This window comes from Perna viridis, chromosome 12 (assembly GCF_037379345.1).
Source record: "Perna viridis isolate PV_CMFRI_1.1 ecotype Kerala chromosome 12, ASM3737934v1, whole genome shotgun sequence".
NCBI classification, from domain to species: Eukaryota; Metazoa; Mollusca; class Bivalvia; order Mytilida; family Mytilidae; genus Perna; species Perna viridis.
Window position 1 is genome coordinate 12,254,975 of NC_142456.1, and position 23,846 is coordinate 12,278,820.

The 23,846-nt window shown below is 34.6% G+C and overlaps 1 protein-coding gene across 7 annotated transcripts; it reads right to left on the reverse strand.

Moving 5' to 3' along the window:
* Nucleotides 1–2,137: 2,137 nt before the first annotated feature.
* Nucleotides 2,138–23,735, reverse strand: LOC148601224 (sialin-like). 7 transcript variants are annotated; one of them, XM_088554145.1, is made up of 12 exons: nucleotides 14,663–14,877; nucleotides 12,895–13,043; nucleotides 12,172–12,380; nucleotides 10,411–10,644; nucleotides 9,872–9,959; nucleotides 8,887–8,982; nucleotides 6,851–6,981; nucleotides 6,356–6,505; nucleotides 5,616–5,748; nucleotides 4,067–4,217; nucleotides 2,976–3,066; nucleotides 2,138–2,414 (listed from the first exon to the last, which is right to left on the reverse strand). In XM_088554145.1, the coding sequence occupies exons 3-12, from the start codon at nucleotides 12,268–12,270 to the stop codon at nucleotides 2,226–2,228; spliced, it is 1,362 nt and encodes a 453-aa protein (XP_088410271.1). In that variant the 5' UTR covers nucleotides 12,271–12,380; nucleotides 12,895–13,043; nucleotides 14,663–14,877; the 3' UTR covers nucleotides 2,138–2,225. The 7 variants fall into 7 exon arrangements, 6 of the variants coding, with proteins under 6 accessions (XP_088410271.1, XP_088410270.1, XP_088410269.1 ...); XR_015916953.1 differs by lacking the exon at nucleotides 12,895–13,043 and adding an exon at nucleotides 3,582–3,638 and having other exon boundaries at nucleotides 2,389–2,414; nucleotides 14,663–14,891; XM_088554144.1 differs by lacking the exons at nucleotides 12,895–13,043; nucleotides 14,663–14,877 and adding an exon at nucleotides 23,511–23,735.
* Between the last annotated feature and the right edge of the window lie 111 nt (nucleotides 23,736–23,846).

The following is a 23,846-nucleotide window of genomic DNA, read 5'->3' on the forward strand; positions in this document are numbered from 1 at the left end:
TCACATCCTTACTGCATACATCATTTTCGACTGTTAGATTTTGAGCCATTCATGTTATCGCTGACGCCCCGTCCCTATATAGTAGGTGACATTGTCGTACTTTTTACGCATTCATAAAAACAATAGTTTGGTAAACCGAGATCAGTTCTAACCTTTCAGAAAACTGTCGTAGAACTGTCAGAGGAACAATTTTATGACAGACTTAGAACATTTCTAGAGCCAGCTCTTCTGACGGTTCTAGCAGTAGAGTCGGCTCTACTAGTAGAACTGTTCTCGTAGATCCGGCACTGCTAGAACTGTCAGAAGAGCTGGCTCTAGAACTGGCTCTTCTGACAGTTCACCTGAGAGGTTAGAATACTATCTGTAGTTTTGATATATTTGTTTTTTTGTTTTTGGTCTGTACAGTTTAAATAGCATTCTAAAACAACCGAACAAAATCGTGCTCAGTTTCAACCAGATTCCGTTATAACAGGTGCAATAGCAAAAAAATTAAATACAATAAAAAATTAAAACAGATGGAGTTACTGTAGGATCACGAAGTGTGTTCACCCCAGACACATTAACTGGAAAGTTAAGTTTGCAAGATGCTACAATTATCACATCCTTCAAAGAAATGAACATTTTTCGAAACAATTTCAAGAATTCCATGTAATTATCTTAGACCTGCATCTACATATATAATACATGCTACCCCTTCATAATTTTTTTAACGAATACTGTTGATACAAGTATAACTGTGCAAAGATCTTTAAACGACTAATTTTTATTTGACGCAAAGGTCAATTAATAGTATTTCAAGTGTACCATGAAACAGCAATCTCTGAGTTTTCCACGCCGAGGTCTCACAATAATCGCGTTTCTACAATTCTATTATTAAAACAAGAAACATAAAAGAAATTTTAAATATCATCATTCAAATAAGACAATATATACATGTACGTCTCCAACCATTTTCCTTTTTTTTTTTGCAAAGGCTTATTCGTTCTCTTTCAACAGAATTTAACCCTGCTTCTTTATGCAAATTTTTACAGAACAGTGGAATAGCTCCGCGGTTTTATGTAGTACAAAAAAGTAGCACACATTACATGTTGAAGGTCTGCGGTACAGAGGAGATTAAATTTTGGAAATCATCGTGTTACTTTCCTCTATCATGATCAGACAAAAATCACCGACCCTATTATTGCTGTAGATGATTTCAACATCTTTGTATGCAAGAAAAAATATTGCGGTAGTGAAATGACGGGACACTTGTCGTTTTCGTTATATACATTGTTAGGTGAGTTTGCAAATTTCAATAGCACAAAAAGTTCAGTAATGACTTCGAGTGTTTTGGACCAAACGATTTAGGACTTCGCGGCCAGGAACAAGCATTTTATAAAACTAAACTACAATGTGAAACATTCATAAAGTATTAATTTATGGGTGTCTGAAATGGTATCTCGAGGTTCTACACCACCCACGACGGATTAGTCTTGACTTTGCGCATGAAGTCTACAAATAAAGGTATGAAAAGTATCAGTCAAGCGTTTTGTCTGTTGGTTTCAATGTGTACAAGTGCTTGAGTAAAAGTGTATGGATTCAATGAAATTGGGCTACATGGTTTAATATCATAAAAAAGTCATTGATTTTGGGGTCATGGTACAGTTCCGTGGATCACATGGTCAAAACTAAACCAATTTTCTTTCTTTTGAACTTAGTAAAAAATGCATTTTTAATATATCTAGACAGTAAATGCAAATTTTATAATTCTTGACCATTTCATATTTCTTCTGTGTTAATCTCAAACCCAAGTTGCCCAGACATTTCTGGGTTCGACCTCCGTGGTCGTGTCAAACTGTGCCCTGTGAAGAATTGATTTTTCAAAAGGAGGTAGAGATGAGTATTATATCTTGTGAATGTGTATACAAGTTGAGGTATCATATCTAACATGTATGTGAAATCATTTTCTTCTCGAGGATGGTGAATAAAGTCTGCAAGCAGATAATATGTTTTTCATCAGCAGCCGGGCTCATGTATCTGAACAACTTTATGGCTAAAATTTGAACATATGAACATTTTTTTTTTCAAACCAAGGCTTCTTGCGTGTAAAATGGTTGGTGCCTTAGTTACAAACTGTACTTTAAAAAAAAAATCAATATTTAGGTATTTTATATATATTTTATTCATTGATATCATAAAAATTGATAAAATGCAACAACCCATTAGCGAAAATATGTTCCGTTTCGTTACTGGGGAACGGGCAGAACAAACGAGGATGCACGACGCATTTCGATCTCCTGACATATTGGAGGTTCGTCTTTGTCTTTCGCCCATTCCTGCACTTCTCCACTAACAAACGTTGCAAATATTACAGCTCCGAAGACAGTAAACCCAGCACATACATAAAATACATTACGCCATTCTTCCTGAGTATCCTGAAATAAATATTTTAAAGGTGGGAATCAGGCCTGTGGTGTTCAGCAAACAAGAAACCAGGTTATCATATTAAGATCCTTTTTGCTCAATTTTGCGCGGAATTAACGAAATTTCCCAACAATAGAGGGTTCCCAACCCCAGATCCGCCACATGGTTGTCCACCAACTTACAATATTTTAGTGCTGGTATTCAGAATATAAATCCTATATTAATATGAAAAGGTGTAAAATTAAGAGAGATCGAATTGTATAAACTAAATTGGCTTTTAGTTTTCCACAGTATTTTTTTTGTGGGGGGAGGTTATGTAACCCGGGTAAAACAAGTTGTTCTAGAAATATTTTTTTTAAAAAAAAGTACAAAAAGAGTGTCCGACTTTTATACATTGAAACCTGCCAATACCACACCCTGAATGATTCCAAAAACTCAAAAAAGTTCTTACATTTCTTCATATCAGTTAAAACCGAATATCTGTCTATACCGACCTAATTATATAAAGTCCAAGAACGAGTGGTTAAAACAGGTTTTAGGGCACTATTGTTGGTTTGAAAGAATAAACTTACATTTGGTGTCAGAGCTCCTGCCACAATAGGGGCAACCATACCCGGTATTGTTGCAAAGGTATTCGTTATGCCAAACATTAGCCCAGCATACCTTGAAAATAAAAAAGATTAAATGGTGATTAGTTCATCCAAACATCAGCCCAGCATACCTTGAAAATAAAAGGATTCAAGGGTGACAAGTTCATCCAAACATCACTCCAGCATACCTTGAAAATAAAAGGATTTAAGGGTGAAAAATTCATTCAAACATCAGCCCAGCATAACTTGAAAATAAAAGGATTTAAGGGTGAAAAATTCATCCAAACATCAGCCCAGCATAACTTGGAAATAAAAGGATTTAAGGGTGATTAGTTCACCCAAACATCAGCCCAGCATACCTTGAAAATAAAAGGATTTAAGGGTGAAAAGTTCATTCAAACATTAGCCCAGCATACCTTGAAAATAAACATATCTAAGGGTGATTAGTTCATCCAAACATCAGCCCATCATACCTTGAAAATAAAAGGATTTAAGGGTGAAAAATTCATTCAAACATCAGCCCAGCATACCTTGAAAATAAAAGGATTTAAGGGTGAAAAAGTTCATCCGAACATTAGCCCAGCATACCTTGAAAATAAAAGGATTTAAGGGTGAAAAGTCCATCCAAACATCAGCCCAGCATACCTTGAAAATAAAAGGATTTAAGGGTGATTAGTTCATCCAAACATCAGCCCAGCATACCTTGAAAATAAACAGATTTAAGGGTGATTAGTTCAATTATGATAGTAGAAACTTAATCACTACATTATGTATGTATGACAAAGTACAATTCTTAGGTTGAGGAGATTTTTTTTCTGAAGGCTGCAAATACTTGGGATTTTTTTTAAATGGTGCATTGACAGTCTTTAAGTAGCTTTGCAATTATTTAAACCAATATTTTATTAAATATGCTAGTTTGATTAATATTGAAGCGATGGTGTCAAATTTAAAGTAGTGACAAGTTTTGTTTTGTTTTGTTTTGTTTTGTTTTTTGCAACATATTCTGACTATCAAGAGAGCTAACGGGATCGAAAATTTAAAACAAAAATCATTTAGAGTGGCATGATACTTACTTTGGTGCAAAATCTACGTGGTTGACGATATGACCTGCTCTAACGAGTCCGGAAAAACCAACAGCGAGAGCCAAACACACCACTGCAAACTTTCTATCCTCACAGGAAATGAATCCTGTTATTACTAGACAGCCACCAGTACCAAAGAATGCTGGAGTTAAACAATGTCAATATTTAATAAAAAAATGTCATTTTTTTTAGTTATAACACGAGGCGGATGTAAATTTAAAAGAATGCAGTTACAGAAGCCTCTTAATATGAGATCAGTTGTGTGTTGTCATAGTAGTCTTGGGATGACTTAAGCGCACACAGACAGAAATCAGACCCTCCGTATTACCGTAGTGAGGACTTCATCCTCCATAAGACGTCGGAAAAGTGTGAGTTGTCGCTTCTTTGAATCCCCCACTTTTTTTAGGAACTTATTTAAACTTAAAATGTCACAGAACAAACGTGTACATGACTGGAATTCTGCACTAAGTGTCAAAGGTCGTGTTATTACGTAGCAATTATTTAATAGGAGAAGGGCTATATACATTTGTATGTTTTTGAGAAAACAATAATTTTGCCAGCATCGAAATGTGAAAAAAACCTAATTTTAATAATAAATTGGTTGCTGCCTTATAATAGAGTTACAATAAATATGTATTAATATTTTATTTGTAAAGACAGCTGTTATACATAACGTGGTCAATCCATTCGGATAAAAAAATATTTCTTCAGGTAAACAATGATTTTGCTCGATAGGGATTACAGGAAACGGTGGCGAAGAAGTTATCGTTATATTGATACTGAATGTAGTTTAACCTCCATTGGCAGATGATAGTTATTTAACACTTTTGATCAATCAAACAGATAATGCTTATACTAGTCCGACATTAGTAGGACATTGAATGTGCCCAGTAGCCCACAGAAAAAAAAAGAAAAAAAAAGAGAGCGTGTCATCCCTCTCATACGTGTACATGAACATGTACACGTATAATTTTGACTCCGAGCCAACCACATGTGGTCACTAATCATACTAGGCTACATGTATTTCCCGACATTTGCAGTTTCGTAAAATTCGAAAACACACATACATACATGTATATTTATAATTACATTCGATTTGTATTTATGTACATGTACGTATATAGTAACAGTTTCCATGTATCTGACCTGATATCAATTTTTAAAACACATTACAGCATACCGTAATGTAAACGATTGCTATTTTCGAATCTATCTCCTATACATGTATGGAGCGTGCTTGACGGGGAAACAGTGACTACCAACTGATATTTATTAAGTAAAATATCAATATGATTGTTCGCAATACATAAATACACATTAAAGATAAAAAGTACAAATGCATTCTAAATTTGCAATTTATCTTGGATAACCCATGAAAGCTCTAGGTTTTTACCAATATCAAAGTTTTTGGTATGACTCGGCCGGAGATCGCATCAACGACTCACTCGACATTATCAGGCGGTCCGTGATGTGACTTAAATGCACATGTATCAAAAATTTTCATCTACCCTTCGACTAGTCAAAGTTACCAACCACTTACCTATCAACTCAAACAACCTTCTTGCGCCTGTTGTGGTAAGAATGCCACGTTCTCGCAGGATGTCTGCAACTTGTCCCCCTGCAAAAGCACAAACGGCCTGGCATATATACGGCACAGCTGATAAAGCACCATTCTGAATATAAAACATAGATAATGAAGTATTCAAATAATTATACAAGTGCATGTGTAGCTGAGGGTGGACTAGAAATTTGAAAGGGGTTCCAGGAAAATGGTCAACATTCTTCCTTTATGAAAGTTTGTATAGATTATTAACCTACATGTAACCGACATTTTGGACAGTCATCTAAAATAGATGGCATCTGTTTGATCACATTTTATTGTAATTTGGTAGTCTGATGTGTTCAAACTCTTTTACATTTGGTGATTTCTGTAGTAACTGATTAGCGGTCATTCCAATGTTTATACATAGTATACATGTATAAATTAATGTACCTACAACATGAAAAATTAAGCCGCCCTAATAGTACATGTAAATCGAATAAACTGTAATGTAAAAGTAAACATATGATGTATTATGAGTGCTCAAATGATCAGTAAATATGCCATGCATTTCAGAACCAAAGTTTAGAAACCCTGTCTTTCAATAGACCGATTAGACTAATTAAGTCGTCTTAGTACATGTATGGTTTCGTGTAGATCACAGAAGCAACTGTCTGCATTCTTGAAGTTATATTAATTTACTTGTTATTGATACATGCATATGTGAACAACGTACTCACACTTTTGATATCGAACTTAAGCACATTTTTCATGAAAGTTGGAAGACTAGTAAGTAGCGTGTAGAGTTGCCAGTTGTTACACATGTGCCCAACTACACATGCAAATAGAGCTTTAGATGTCAAAATGGCTTTCCATGGAAGCTTTCCCGTCTGAAAAAAAAGACATGAAAATTTTACAGACTTACATTAAATCGCTAATTTGGAAATACCGCTTAGTCTAAGCACGGAGAAAATGTACGAAGGTGGTTTAATATACATGTATGTGTATTATAATGTAGTCAGTTGCGGATCGGGTGATTGGCGGTGCTTTGAACCCCCTTTTTGGGAAGTTTTGCTATATTTTGTAAAACATTTAGGATAAAGTAAGCAAATTATAGCATGTACCCATTTTCTCGATTCCTCCTCTTTTCAAAATCGCGACAACAAGGAATTTAACAAGTTAGCATTTTAAAATTCAGCCATGTTATCATTAATACAAAACATACTCCTACATACTCGTTTATTAGTATCGTACTCTATCGATGATTCGATATGTTGCTTTTCCGCTTCACTGATTCTCGAATGTTCAGCTGGTGTATCTGCAGTCAGTATGAACCAGGCAATCACCCATATAAATGTTAATCCGCCTATTAAAATACCCATATGATGAATCATACCATAAAAAGTATAAATGTAAGTAGATACACTGAAACGTAGTTAAAGTACCCCGATATCGGACATTCAAAAGTTTTTTCGCAGTCCTTAGTTCGAAACTAACTGGCTTTTACCCTTGAATTAAGCAAGTTGTCTTTTCCGAGAGCATTTGTTTTGGTACAAAATTTCGGCAAAAAATATAGAAGCATCAAAACGTAAGGACAACGTAGAAACACCAATAGCAAAGTACATGACCAAAACATGAAAACAGAATAATTGCACACATGATGTAGGCAATAGAATAAAATGTATAATTACATATAAAACTGAAGATAAGGAAAAATAGCAGCACACAAACAACTAAAGCAATTTTGTGGACTGTCAAATCGGTAAGACATGAAATGCAAATTAAGATATCTTGTCTCGTCTAAAATCTTTTGAAGTGATGATATCAAAGAAGGATGAGCTGGGAATAGTTCCATTATAGAATAAAATTACTAACAGGAAAACCAACTCATGTCAGTTTGGCTGAAACCTAACAAACGTGTAACATGTTTAGACTAATTGTGTCAGACCTTTCCATATTTTCTTAATTATTGGAAAGAGGAAACTACATGAACATAGTTGATGACTAATACTGCAGCCAGGAAAACCTTATATACGTACATGATTAACCGAAATAACTCGTAAAGACTCCCTTCACATAGACGAATATTTCTAATGGACCCTTACAAATACCCAAAACTTACAAGATTCGTAAAACTACACGTGCCCACTTTTACGAGTGGGGTGTGAGCTCTTAACGAATAAAATAATAAAAAAAAGATTCGTGAACATTCATGTAGATATTTCTGACATGTCAAAATATTTCATCTCCTTTTGCAAATCGATACGATTTCGGGTTGTTAAGAACTATTCACAAAAGCCGACGAGTTAAATACGAATACTTGTGAATGACTAAGATTATCAGGATTGGTAAGAATGATTGATGTTTGTGAAGGGGTATTACAAACGAGTACTTAGTTTATCTTTAAAAAAGATAGCCGACACATATTCTCGCATTGTTAATACCCAAATCTTACTAAGATTTGATTTGGTAAACTTTGTGATCACTGTACTATGTTTCGTATTTTAATTATTTTATTGGTCCAACAAGCAAACTATTTCCAATTATTCAATTTATAAAAAAAGATTATTCAATATATAAAAGTGATCGAAAATATGCCGGACACCTATGCCCTGAATGGAGCCTTAAATTTCACGGTTGCTATCAAAGTTGTCCAATGAAATGCAAGGTTGTAAGCTACATCGGTTAAATTTCCATGGTTAAACATCATGGATGTCAAGATTTCAAGATGCTCGAATTTTAAAAAAAAATGTTTTTTAGGAAGAAAACATAATGCGGTATCCAAATATTTAGTTTTCTAGTCAGTCTGGAATCACAGATTACTCTGTTTGGGGAGCCCTTCGTGATCCTTCAGATCATAACAATCTCTTGTTCTGATTAGTTTAACCAATACTTTCAAAGCATAATGCATGGATTTGCCAAGATGAAAAAGACAAAAAAGACAAGTTATGTACATGAAAACAGTTGGCAACACTGCACGAAGGAATTTCGGAAACATGTACAAATGTACATACTATACATGTACAAAATGCAATCTTGGCACTATTGAGTATTGTGAAAATTTCACTGTTTCTTTTATTTTTTTATGAATGGAATAAACAAGTAATTTGGCTGGTCGAATTGTATATCCAATCAACTTATTGATGCAGATGACCCTTGGTATTAACAGCTAAAATTTCTGTTTAATCGTGAATATAAAATAATTTTGACCAACCACGAGCATTTTATCTAAATGTACTTTTACATGAATTCTAATGTCTTAAGTCGGTACCTGTTATATAGAATATCGATCCCCAGCCATTATCAAAACCGTATTGACACAGTACGCCGGAGGTAGCAAATGTAATTGTTGTTCCAAACATCGTTCCTGCAAAAAAGACGTAAAATAAGAAAGAAAAAAATAACCTTTTCATTTTTTCATTTCATCCAGATCTACCAAAAGCCAAAAAATATTGTCCGGAAAGCAGAAAATGTTTGTTTCTGATATTTTTACCCCTTTATTCTTTACCGCTGCAAGACACAACTCCAAAAATCAATTAGAGCCTCTTTTTGTTTGTTTGGCACCTTGTGGTATACATGCACAATTTCAAAGGGATCATTCACTTCTACTAGTTTTTTATCTGGACACAGCTAAAAAATAATCCTAGAATACTTTGTGTTGCATGTCATATTGTACGATTTCAAAGAGACCAATAGAATGTTATTACAAGCATCAGTTCATCAGAGAATTCCGAACTTCCTGCAGTGGTATGGCAAGCTCCAAGCAGCGGAAGACGGTCGTTTCCTCTCTTTCTAAACGCTGTAGATCATACATCGTTTGACAATCAGATAACATCACGTAAAATCATTCACTTTTTCCTGACTTTGCAAGATTCTTGCATTTTCTGAGAGGGCTGGCTGCAGCGTCTGGAGTAATATTTTGAACGTCAGATGCTGTTCCGGAGCTTAGTGGTATGGCACTTTGTGGAACAATTTCAAAGAGATTCATTCATTTTTACTGAAGTTATATTGTCTGATGGAAATGTTCGTTTCTTGTCCCCATACATGTAGGTACATATAACTACATTGTAATTCAGAACCCCTAAAATGAATCGCAGCGCACCTTATATTAATTTAAATCACAATAAAATATATGTTATGGCAGGGCTAAAGGTACATATAGGCACATGAACATTCAAATTTGAAATTCATAGACAAGGCCTGATCTGAAAAAAAAAGACACGCAATTGATTAATAATAAAAAGCTTATTTCATACCCATGTATCCCACAGAAACCAGTTTACTTCTTTCTAGAGGAGGAGCCCAGCGTCCCCACATTGATTGAAGGGCTGGAAATACTGTGCCCTGAAATATATGAACGTTGGCATTCTAAACAATGAATACAATTATCTGTAAGGTTAAAAAGAAAACAAAAACATTTTAAAGATTTCTAAAACAATTGTTTTATCTAGTAACATAAATCTTAACATCATAAAGAGTTACATTTAAAACAATAATGACGATCTAAATACTAAATGCAGCAAACCAAATGAAAAAGATTAAATATTACAGATGACTATAAGGAAAACAAGACGTAGCACAAAAAAAAACTAAAACACTAGCAATACGAACTCCAACAAAAAATCAAATGATTCGAGCAACATTAAATTTTTATTTTGATTTTGTGAGGCACTTTAGGCTTAGTATAGACAACAATATACATGTAACCTACAACATGTACATGTACTAACGATTGACCTACACCTTCAAAATAAAAGGATAATCCTTAATATTAACATGTTAAGATGTAACATACCGTTCCAAGTCCTACTATTACTCTCATTACGTAAACAAGAGCTACATGAGTTCGCGCACAGATAGGCAGGAGGACTGTAGCTAAACCGGAAATCGCCATGGAGACCCCAAATACCCGCTTCCCGCCAAATTTGTCAGCAAACCATCCTGCCGGAATCTGGGTCACGAGGTAGCCATAGAAAAATGAGGCAAGTATACTTGATCGAACATTTTTATCCCAGTTGAACTCAGCTCTCTAGAAAAAAATAATTTGGAATTTTCTCTCTGTGAACTATATTAACTTACTTCACAAACAGCAAATCTATGAAATCTGGATAGTTTGGTTATTTTTGCCATGGAAAACTAAGGAAACGAAAACAACAACAAAGAATCATTGGCTTCATTGTCATAAAAATAAAACCAAAGCAATATTAACATTCAAGCAATGCAATGTACAGATACCCCTATATCGGAACTTTTCCTGTGTTAACCATCAAAAGCACTTTATTATATAACAGTATACTATGCTTGTTTTTGTACATGTGCATTAAAAAATGTAATATAAAGCTTTTTTAAATGATTTAAAGTCCGATTTAAATCCTACTCTTAAACTTTATACCATGAAAGCTATATCAATTTGATCCGATGGAGCAGTGTAGGGAATAGAGTCGTCACATTCTGAGACGTTTGTATAATATTGATTTGTTGTTACATGCATCATCAATTTGATTCTCTATCCTACATAATAACATCTAAATGAACTGTCCCGTACTACCATACATCGTGTACCAAGTTACAGCCCTAGATTAATCCTACGAGGAGATATGACCCGGCCAGCGAAAGGTATATTATTATATAGCCTAGCTGGTCGAGTGGTCTAGGGCGCTGGGCTTTGTGCAGGCGGTGTTGCCATAGGTCTCACAGCGATACGAGTTCGATTCCCGCGGAGGGAACGACCAAAAATTTGCATCCCAAATTTGACAGTTCTAAAATCGTTGGGAATTTTTCAGACCTTTCTATATATATATACTGCATATACCGGTACACTAAAAAAATAAGTCTAATCACTTTCACTTAATTGCTTTCGATGGAACAAGTCTTATACCAAAAAGGAAGACTGCATGTACAGTATTATTTTAATGTAAATTTTAAAGTTTTAAAATCTTTAGTTTTATGGACGTCATCATGAAATCATGCATCGTTACGGTGTATCCATCTGCACCATGAGAACCTGTATGTTTAACCCGTCATACATGTAGTTTTCCTTTCCTCTTTCGTCTACCCCGGATTTGACTTTTTATAAGCTGCTTGGCGGGTATTTCTAGAAACAAAAACAGAGGACGCTTATCCTACCGGTGACCTGGTCCGAGCTCCTAGTTTTAAGTGTTCTGTATTTCAAATAAAACGACAATAATTATTATAGAGAAAGTTCAGAGAAATTGTCTGTTCTAAAAGTTTCATACAGAAAGAACGGTCTTTCATCAGACTATAGCCCCATGTCATTACCGATTTTAGCTCTAGAGCCGAAGTGATTTCAGGGGGTTACGGCTGTGCATAAATTGGACAATAATGAGAGCAAATTATTTCCTGGAACCCAATTTCAAAATCTGTGGATCGCCCCCTGTCCATAAGTAACCCGAAATCATAAAACAGAACCGATATTTAAAGTGTTCGAAAACGTGTAAGAACTTGTTTTCTGTAAGATTTTGATAATGTTTTTAGACTTTATATTAAAACAATGTCTTTTCTACAAATACATGAACTGTTCATGGTACGCACTTACGTCATATTCCTTCTTTGTTGTCTCCAAGACACATGTATCTGATGGGGAACTGTTATGTGAGCTGTTCAAAGTAGGTAAAGTATCGTTAGTCCGGACCATACACACTATACCAACACTGATGTTCACACGTAAAGCATAAACCAGCAGAAATCCGAAGAAAGCCGTGTAAGCCAGGATCCATCGCTGAGAACAACAACATGGAACTTCAACTGAAATAGTTAAGACTGATCAAACGCCAGACTGATTATAAAACTTTTCCTTTTCAGTACCCTTTTCTGTACTTCACACGCAAAAGGAAATCAAATTAAAATTATATATAGGCTGTGACTTCACTGGATAGCCTGGACAAACTATACGAAGTTATATGAACACCAGAGCGACCACAACCGGGGGACGTATGCCGCTACAAGCTGTATAGTGACACCATAAATGTTAGCTACTATGCCTAAACTATATGTATATGACAAACATGTTTCTAGTCTTCAATAATATTATTGTTACAGTAAATACATAAACGTTCATTCAGAGGTATAGGTGGTCTTTTATATCTGCCAGTTTCTAATTGAGCTGTAGTGAACCAGAACTGAACAAAGACAAAATACGTCTATGATTTCTATTTTTTACCGATAAATTAACATAATTTTCTGTACTAATAGTATGTTTAAACAATTATATATAAAGTCTAAGTTTATTGCCATTCACAGATACATTATCGTTCCATACTTTATTGTTCTATGACTCTCTTTCAGTAATACGAAGAGATTCCCATACATTGTTCAAGTTAGCAACATCATGTACATCATTAAGTACCATTCTGTGTAAGTATCAGACAATGGTTGGCACATCATTTTCCCCAGTTTTGTAATTTTTGCCTAAAATGTATTCAGTACATCTAGAAAACAACCAAAATGCTATTTAAGTTTATCCTGAGGCATGTAGATATGTGAAATGTAGATATTTTTTCGACTGCTTATTATAGGGAAAGAGTGCTGGGAAATTTTCCCGCCATTTTCCGTAGTGCATTTCAACTAAATTTGACCTATCAATATCTTAAAAAGGCAAATTTTACAAACACTTAGATGGTTATTTCTGGTGGTTATCAGGTATTATGATAATTAATTGATTAATACAATAAAATATCTGCGTTTTTTCCCTTCATGTGCCCCAGAGTTTTGGCTTAATATTAGGCATATATTAAAAACTCCAGTTTTTTGTGGAGTCCGAGTTGCTCATTTGCTTTTGTTACTTTGTATGTATGAGTTCAGTTACTTTATGTTCTTTGTTGTGTATGCCTGTTTTCCATGTCCATTCTTTGTCCCTGTATTACATTCTTTTGATTACCGCTATAACCTTGGTTCCCTTGATTACTCTTCCATGAGATATATTTGCTTTTTGTATGATTTTGGAAAACAAGCATGTGCTATCACGTATTTTATTATGTACAAAAACCTTTATTAGATAAATAAAAACACACCAAAATAGTCCCTTTCAGGGCACGAGAGGAAACGTGGTGCAGAAGTAGATAAAAAATTACGCGGCAACGTGTCAATCATTCGGAAACTTAATAAGGAAAGCTTACAGAAGATGGTCAAAGACAGACAGAAGTGGCTTACATTGTACCTTCGTTGCTGTCCAAAGTGTCATTTTAGGCGTAAAGGGCAGTAAGTACGTGTACATGTATATGTTTCACGCGTTTTACATTTTTAAACTGTAGCGCTCACTTAATGTGATTTGATTTTATAGTTGTATGAATACAGCTGGTGAGGCAATTGAATGGGCGCATCATCATACCCAATATATTAGATTGATTGACTGTTGGTGTTTAACGCCCAAGCCGCAATACTCCAGCTATATCCAGGCGATGAACATGAAATGGGTGATAAAATGAAAATAAAATAAATGAAATAAAAATGGGATGGGATTTTGATTGCCACTGGCAATAGGGAGAGGTGGGTAAGGTCGGGCAATTTAATCTCCTGTAGCGAAGACCAAAATTCCTTATTCCTAATGAATACCACAGTAGGGAGGAACATGGTGCACCATTATGGTTTGCGGTCAGGTTTTCGTATTATGGCCTGACAACCCCAATATGTCGCAGGACAGGGGTACCCCACTCCACAACCTGGGGCACAAAACCTAGTTGCTCTGTGGGCAAGGCGCTCAAGCCCCCGGTAAGGGTTTTGGGCACTGTTTAGTTGCCTTTTTACGACAAGCTTAGCTTTGCTGTGGGCAAATTGTTTGACACCAGGACCCGCATGGGGCTACCCAATATAGTTCTATTTTTATGTTGATAACCGCTACAATAGTACTGTGGGATGGACGTCACTTTTTTCTGAATTTTGTGCAAAATTTTGGCACGAATGAATAAGCTTTAAGGATTGAGACCACCCTCTCAATAAATTTCTAGACATATCTCTACACGTAAGTGCATATGTGCTATAATAAAATGTAGTATGCTAGCCTAGTTCTTTATAACCAAAACTGACTCTACCTTCGTATAAATCAGGGTTTTTAAACGACTTGCCATCCTCAATAAAAGGCGTTTCAGCAGTCGCTGTCGTTTTGAATTCTTCCTTCATAATGATTCTTTTTCATGTTCCAGTATTATTCTTCATAGCCCCTTATTATAGAAATGAACTTCAAATTCATATTTTTAAACGCGAAATTCAAGCGTCCTTGTGACCTGATCTTAGTTCAAATTGTATTTTTATCAGGGGATGGTACAGGGTAACTATCGTGTTCGAAAAACTTTAAGAATACTGTTATCTCTGTTTAAGACAAACTTTAAACTGATAAACGATATCTTGGTAAACAAATGTTATTGATTTTTACAAAGTATAAGAGTTATTATTTGAAAAACTCAAGGTCTCCGACAACCAACACGTTTCGGTATTTTTTTTTCTTATGCCCGTACATTTTTGTAGTTTGGTTTCATTAACAAGAATGCAAAAGAAGGCACCCTAGAAACGGTTACAGCAATATCCGAAAAGCGAATGTCAAGGGGCAATAAAAGAAAGAAATACATGAGACAAAACTGGGACAAAAACAAATAAACAAGGTACAAAAGTACGAAGAAACGGAAAGCATATCAAATTTGAGGTTTAAATTCCCCCCAAGAGTAGAGAGGATACGAATATCAGCTGGAGCGTGGAAGTTGAAAGCAAAATTTAATGAGTAAACTAGTATTTGAAGAGCCAATTGTACCAGAGATACATGAGTACTTGTAAACTGCGGAACGAAAAAAACGAAAGGAATCGGAATGAAACGAAATGAAAATCCTTCGTGTAATACAGGGCGAAAATTTCATACAAGGCGAAAACAACTACTTCGGACTCCACTTGTATACATCGTTTTAATGTTGCATTAGAGATCGATGACGGCAGATATCCGCTTTTCTTTATTTTAGTGTATGACAATTGTATCATAATTATCGAAAATTTACCAAATATGTCTGTTAACAAATTCAAAAGATTCACTTCATATGTATAGCCACAGTTTTGAAGACTTACACGTATTTTCATCATTACTATTCCGATTTATATTTTCAGAGGAGACAATTGTTTTACGAAGTTATCAGACAATCTAAACAACAGGTGACAGGAGGCAACTTTTTTACATACTCTAACCAACAAGATTTTCCTACCTTGCGTTCTATTTACAACCCCTAACCTAAAATCTTGGATCCATTCTTGCTGCATATTCGATACACTTACATGTAATTTATTTTTAATACTTCATATTAATACCATTAAAAACTTACAGGTACGCCATGGTAATACTGTATAGACTTACACGTATGTTTTATCATTATTTTTATTTTCTGCATTCAAAACAGTAAAAATAGCGAAATCGAATTCGCATATTTCAAATTTATAAAAAAAAATGTTGTTTGAACGCCCCCTATCCCATGAATATTCATAATTTTTTTACGTTCTGCCATTTCGTCTTTACCTTCTGTCATTTCGTCTTTACGTTCTGTAATTTTGTCTTAACGTTCTGTCGTTTTATGATTACGTTATGCCAACATATATTTACGTTATGTGGATTTATCTTTACGTGCAGTGGTTTTATTATAATGTGAGGTCGTTTCATCTTTACGTTATGTCGATCTCTAAATACTTTATGTGCATTTTCTTTCCTTTACGTACAGTGAATTCTTCTTTACGTGATGTGGACAAAAAATTCATGATGACGTGTGACCCCGGAACTTTTCGATCCGGTGTAAACTTCAAATCAGTCCGTAAAAGGCAAAATAGACGTCACAACGCCGATTAGCAAAAATTGGGTAGTCTATCCAGTCACCCTAGAGTATTTATTCTATAGTAAAAAATGGCTTATTGTTATTTACGTTCAATATTATCATAATTGATACACCTGGGACTCTGTTGATGACTTGTGGTGATTTTCGTAGTCAGAATATATTTTTTTAATTCCAAAAACATGGGAATTTCGACTCCCGCGAAAATTTGCATAAATTCGACTCTACAAGTTATTGCGTGACTAAATTTATTTGCTACATAAATAAACCACCAAAACTAATTTTCAAGAAAGAATTTTCAAAAAAAAACGTTAAAAATATTACCCCTACCCCTAGAAAACTGGTCCCAGTATCAAACATAATTTTCATTCACAGCATACCGACACTGTGAAAGTCATATTTTAGGCATTCATAATTAAGATAATGATTTACTCAACATATCTGATCAATTCAGGCGTTTGAATTTCTTAATGAATTTTCCCTTTTTATGAAAAAACACATTATTGTCGCCTACGCTCTTGAAATTAGCAAATATGTTGGATGCATCGATAATGAAAGCAATCGCCCGCAACATTCCCAGTATACGCCGTTTATATGTTAAAAATCAACATTTTGGTTCATGTTGAGGTATTTTTTCATGGGTGGGGGTGGTAATTTTTGCACCAACTTTACTTGGAAAAGTTCAAATATTAATTACCTGGCCGATTTGAAAGCTTAGACACTATACAAATCTACTGTATCAAACAAAAGCTTGTTTTAAGTACGGTTTCTGAAAAAAAGATAATAACGGGTGATATAGAAGAAATTCTGAAATTCTGTAAATTCCACATTTTACGATTTTATAGTAATTGTAACCCTATAAAAAATCGCACGCCGGAATTATTCAGATATTTTTGGCAAATAATTGTCTTTTAACTTATGAATGCCTAAAATATGAGTTTCACAGAGTCGGTATGCTGTAAATGAAAATTAATATGTTTGATACTGGGACCAGTTTTCTAGGGGTAGGGGTAATATTTTTAACGTTTTTTGAAAATTCTTTCTTGAAAATTAGTTTTGGTGGTTTATTAATGTGGAAAATTAAATTTAGTCACGCAAAAACTTGTAGAGTCGAATTTATGCAAATTTTCGCGGGAGTCGAAATTCCCATGTTTTTGGAATTAAAAAAAATATTCTGACTACGGAAATCGCCACAAGTCATCAACAGAGTCCCAGGTGTATCAATTATGATCATATTGAACGTAAATAACAAATGAGCCATTTTTTACTATGGAAAAAATACTCTAGGGTGACTGGATAGACTATCCAAGTGTATTTCGTTCAGCATTTGTGACGTCTATTTTGCCTCTATTTACGGACTGATTTGAAGTTTACACCGGATCGAAAAGTTCCGGGGTCACATGTCATCATGAATTTTTTTCCACATCACGTAAATAAGAAACCACATCACGTAAAGAAGAAATCACTGCACGTAAAGAAAAGAAAATGCACATAAAGTATTAAGAGATCGACATAACGTTAAGATGAAATGACCTCACGTTATAAGAAAACCAATGCACGCAAAGATAAATCCACATAACGTAAATATATGTTGACATAACGTAATCATAAAACAACGGAACGTAAAGACAAAATTACAGAACGTAAAGACAAAGCTACATAATGTAAAGATGTTCCTACATAACGTAAATACAAAATGACCACATGTAATTATAAAACCACAGCAAGTAATATAAAGTTGACAACACGTAAACAAATGTGTATCTCATCAGTTTAGGCGTTCCATATATTGGGTATTTCCAACATAATTTCATTCATCCAGAAAAATGTTTGAAAAAGACGTTATGATGGAATCATGGCCGACAGCAGCTTCGACCCATGATATCATAATGCCGGTATGTAAACACTAATCCTGCAGCCAGGTAATCAATTCGACTAATTGTGAATTTCCGTCGGTATTTTCATCATAATATTGTTGTGAAAGGTTTGTCTCCATTTATTTCTAACTTAGAAACTATAGTATTACATTTAAACATATGTGGTCCTTAGAAGTAACTATCATATTATGAAAGAGTAATCAAGGGAACAAAGGTTATAGCAGTAATCAAAAGAATGTAATCCAGGGACAAAGACCATACATGGAAAATAGACATACACAACAAAGAACATAAAGTACCTAAAATCATACATACAAAGTAACGAAAGTAAATGAGCAACTCGGACTCCACTAAAAACTGGGAGCATGGACCAGGTGCACCGGTAGGGTAAGCGTCCTCTGCTTTTCTAGAAACACCCGGCGAGTTGCTCATAAAAAGTCAAGTCCGGGGTAGAAAAACGAGGAAAGGAAAACCATGACCTGTTGAACAAATCAGTCCTCATGGTGCTGACGGACACACCATAACGATCCACGAGTTCATGATGGCGACCATAAAACTTCTGTAGTGATGATTTCAATCTTGTAGCAACATAACCCTGTTCCAGAAGCCTATTTGTTAGAGTTCTAGCGCTATACAAAAAGGCTGCGTAGTTTCGGCAAGCTCTTGCATAACGTAAGAGTTGTGATATGAACACTCCATACGCAGGAGCCGAAGGGATGTTGCCACAGACGAAAGGAAGTGGACAATTCTGAATGAAAAGTCATCAACGAAATAAAATACATGTACTCTACTTTGACGTGTAATTCAAACAAACGAGTGTGTAATGTGCCCATTTCGCATCTAAATATTATGGTATGTAAGAGTTGTCGCGGACAGTCTAATTTTTCGTCCGTCCACAAGGATTCGAGCATTACCTCGTGTTATTGTTTATCTTTCCACTGACGTTAATGTTAAATCGATTTTCATTGGTGCTTCGTACCCGGAGAAGTAGCCAATCGGAATTGACTGGACGATACCCGCTAAATATGAATGAGTGATTTCAGGGGTTTGAGGGAGCAAAGGTGGACTCAAAACCCTGACTGGGAAAGAGTAATGATCAAGGGAACCAAGACTATAACGGTAATCAAAAGAATGTAATCCACGGACAAAGACCAGACATGGAAAACAGACATACACAACATGAACGTAAGTAACTAAAATCATATCTCGAATCCCATGGGAGGATGGGATTCAAAAGGTTTTATGAAAATTGTTTACTTGACTCCTATTTTTTTTTTTTTTTTTTTTTTGGCTTCAGTATTTGGATCTTAAACATCGAAAACGGGAGATAGATATCCTAGGTGTTGCACATGAACATGCAGCTGTCTATTTTTCGATGTACTATGCGTTTCAAAAATCTGTCATTGTTTCTCTCGAAAAAGTCTTCATTTTGATTTGACCTATTCAACTATATAATGAAAACTTGTATATATGCGTTTTTTTCCTCTTGAATTTAAGTCCAGAATCGAAGACTACATGTATGTCACCTCCAATGATGTCGACCGGTAGAAACATGTTTTGCAGGAATAGACGCCCGAGTCCATAGAAGTACACTCTAAGTGGTTTCTTCCAACAGCTGCAATGGACATACATGTTCGGTCTTATTAATCATGGACACCTGATCTTTGACGTCACAACTCATCTTTACGAAGCAAACGGAGGATAAAGTCAAGCGCAAGTGCGTAAAAAAAAAAACTGGTAGGACTAGCGAAAACCGAACATAGATTTGCGGCTTTGCGTTCATAAGTCAAAGTTGATCAATTGATTGAACTTTTTATGCTACTTCAGTATATAGGGGAAACATTTTCGCTGTACCTGTATATAATGATGTTTTGCGGTCAGCTACAGCCTGCCTGTGGTATGAGGATTTCTTTGTCGTTCATTGCAGACCAATGGGTGGCTTTGGTCTGACATTTTCATCCCGTTGGGGTTCTTGTCTCTTTGACATATACACCATACCTATTCTCGCTTTATTAATATTGTCTATGTTCTGGATTGTGTTTGGTGTTACGACGATTTCGATACCCAGTTTACTTAACGTCTTTTGGATTTCCCCTACAGGATCCATTTAAGGTAGGGATGGCAACGAATACTCGAGTACAGTGTAAGTATTATAATACTCGTTTCCATTTTAACCATCTTGATACAGTTCTCAAATTTAGATTCCTTTGCAAAATCCATTTGTAATACTAATTAATATCAATTAACAACGTACAAACAGTTACTTTTGTAAAGGCGTCTGTACATGGATCAACACTTATATGGATCATTAACCCGTAATCGAAAAATGGTATTTGATGAATATTAACTGTTTGCCAATTTGTGATAAAAATCGTTTTGTACACGTAAATTTAAGTCCAAAATTTTGTTGACTAAAACAAAATGATTAACTCCACATGAACATGTGATATTCACTGACAGTTGAAAATGGTCAATTTACCCCTCTCCATTAAGCGATAAGATCGTGAAAATTTAACTAATAAAGGCAAAGTCGGCACAAACACACTTAGACGAAAAAGAGGTCATAAAAAGGACACCTTCATAAATATGGCTATCATGTCAGATTTCATTAACTTTTCGATCATTTTGTACATGTCCCTCATTTGGTACATAAATAAAAAAAATCATAATCATTAAAAACATGATTTGTAGAAACGATGGTCAGTACATGTATATGGAGAGCGATATATAAGCCTAGAATTTTGTGAATGTCTTCCGTTAAGATGTCAAGCAAATTCCTCATAATATATATAAAATTCACTGACATTTTAAAATAGAGTGCATTATTTTGAAAAGAATTCTTCAAGTGTGCTTTTGTTCTTTCACCTCTGATTTTGCTAAACTTATTGTGTTGCGCTACATTGAGTTTCCCGTTTCAACTTTGCTCTCTAATTATTTTGTGTTTTTGGAAGCAATGCCACGATTACCAATTTCCCTTATGCAATGAACTGTAGGCAAAAACAGTTTAACTTTCAATTACATTTAGAAGGACAAAACCTGCTGTTTACAATTGGAAAATTTCAAATATAAATATGAGGTTTATTCCCAATTGTCCAACATTTTAAAATTATGGAGTTCTGATTGTCCAACAATATAAGTTCTGATTGTCCTACTTTCATTGTTGTTAATTAAACAAAATATGATCATCATTATAATTTGAGGGTAGCAAGGGGTTTCTATTGTAAATAAATAAATAATAAATACATATTTATATAAAACAATATCTTAAAATTGAAAGATAATTTTAATTTGAAATACATATTTATTTTCTATAATATTGTTTTGGATATTTTAATCTGAAGCAAACAATAATTTAAAAACAAATCATACTTCTTAAAAGAAAAATGCTTGATATATTGTTTAAAATATCCAGTATTTTTAATGCTTTAGGAATCAAATACGACATGAATTAAAAATGATTTTGATTTGAGCATAAATTCCAGCAATGCAAATTATTTAATAAAATCATAATAAAAATATAATATATGAAGTGTACTCTTGTAATGAGTTGTAGCACTTCAAGATAATTGCTTAATAATATGCTTAATTCAACAAAAATGACAAATGATTTACATGTATAATTTCATATTTATTTAATGAAATTAAAACGTTTCAATATTACATGTATACAAATTAAAGTGCAAATATGATGCCATTTTTTCCATAAAAATATCTGAATACAAACATCAGCTATCAAAATAATACGGAAACAGAATTGATTGATTGTTGGTGTTTATCGCCCGAGAAATAGGAAGAGGTGGGTAGTGTCGGGCAATTTAGAAAAAAGCGAAACTATACCGACAATCGGTACATCCTCGGTCAATCCCAGCTATGCTCGGAATAAACGAGATTGACCGAGAAGTTGAGATTGACTATACCGACTGTGTCAGAAAAAGAATGGATAAAGTGAAACATAACAAAGCCCAAATTCTGACTTGTCGTATGTAGGAATGGAAATTTTACAATCATGCAGTATAATGAGGGAGAAAATTAAGGTCTTTCGACCATATCCTACTGTACGTCCCTGTTGATGCTTCATTTTCATTGCTCATTTTCAATATGATAGAAGATACAAACTGCATGCCGAAATTACGTTCGTATTCAATAATTTTACCACAAGGCCAGATAAGTATTAAACACGCAACTAAACTTTCTTAATTATGCGGATAACATTAAAAAAGGATGTTAAATGAAACTATCGACATAATTTATAATAATGACCTACATGTACATGTATAGAAAGATAATTATTATCCAGTGTACTTGTCTCATGAACTGTGACCTCCGAATCAACACTGTGATTTTCATGGTTGAATAGATAAAGAAAAGAACGAACAGAAAACATCTAACTGTTCGCTATGATATACACATGTACACACTACATTACCCAGCTGTAATCAGCACCAAAATAATAACTTAGTTAATAGTGGCATGTAAAAGGATTGGGGTCACGTGCTCTCAAACGGAAGCTTGCAACATCAATTAATCAGCCCCCCTTTTTTCTATGACACCAGGTCCATGTCCCACGGGTGAAATTGACACGTATTCAAGTAAATTTTAAAGTGAATTTTGAACAGTCAATTGAACTCTTAATACACCTCTACCTACTTGTAATATACTTATAATTTCGTTCATGTATAATTTGATTTATTTACAGTGTCGTACCTGCCTCCTCTGTGCATTATAGATACATTTATTTAACACAGAGAAACTTTGTTGTGGGGATATCCCCTAATATTTTAAATGTTATTGTTTCAACTTATAATTCTGCAGTTTCGACTGCATTTAGAACGCGCATTAAAAAAAATGAGGGTCCAGGGTCAAGATTCCTACATGTTTGTATATACATGCATATAGTATACATCTAATACTACTGCACAGTATAAACTTTCTGATGAAACTATTTGAGCATGAAACACTAATACAAAATGTACATGTATTATGATGCAAAGTAACTGCATATCAAATACAAGTATAGCGTGTCGAAGAAATGGATTATACACATTTAACCAAATCACACGACAATAATACAATGCAGTTGTCAACGATTTACATTGAACATGCATTTTTGTACAGATGCTATAAATAAAATCTATTTGCACATGTTGTCAGTATAATCCAATCATTCATTCTTTGGCATTTAGTATAAAGTAGTTGAGACATACCTTGAGAAAACTTTTTCTTTTCTTCTCCGTCGTTCTCTGGGACCTGCTTTATTGTATCCATCTTTCAGTTCACGTATCAAACAGGCGGGGAAAGTTGAAGAGGTCATGAACTTTATAAGCTACACACAGAGATGCCCATCGTAAAGAGAAAAAAGAGAAAAAAGTAGGAGAACTTTTTTAACGCTCCGCATGGATCAGATGACACTTTAGTTCTTAAAAAAGTTTCCTACTTGCACCGATTAGCTGCATTACTTAAACAATTAACGAGTCATTATGATTGATCTATAGCGCAGAACTCATTATCCTGATAAAATTAATTTTGACATTTTGTTAATA

Coding starts and splice junctions, on each gene's coding strand:
- LOC148601224 (XM_088554143.1), bottom strand. CDS start 14,750: ATGAAGGAAGAATTCAAAACGACAGCGACTGCTGAAACGCCTTTTATT. Junction 8,983..9,871: donor GGTTTCTGTGGGATACATGG/GTATGAAATAAG, acceptor TCTTTTTTGCAG/GAACGATGTTTGGAACAACA. Junction 6,982..8,886: donor ATCGATATTCTATATAACAG/GTACCGACTTAA, acceptor GTATTTTAATAG/GCGGATTAACATTTATATGG.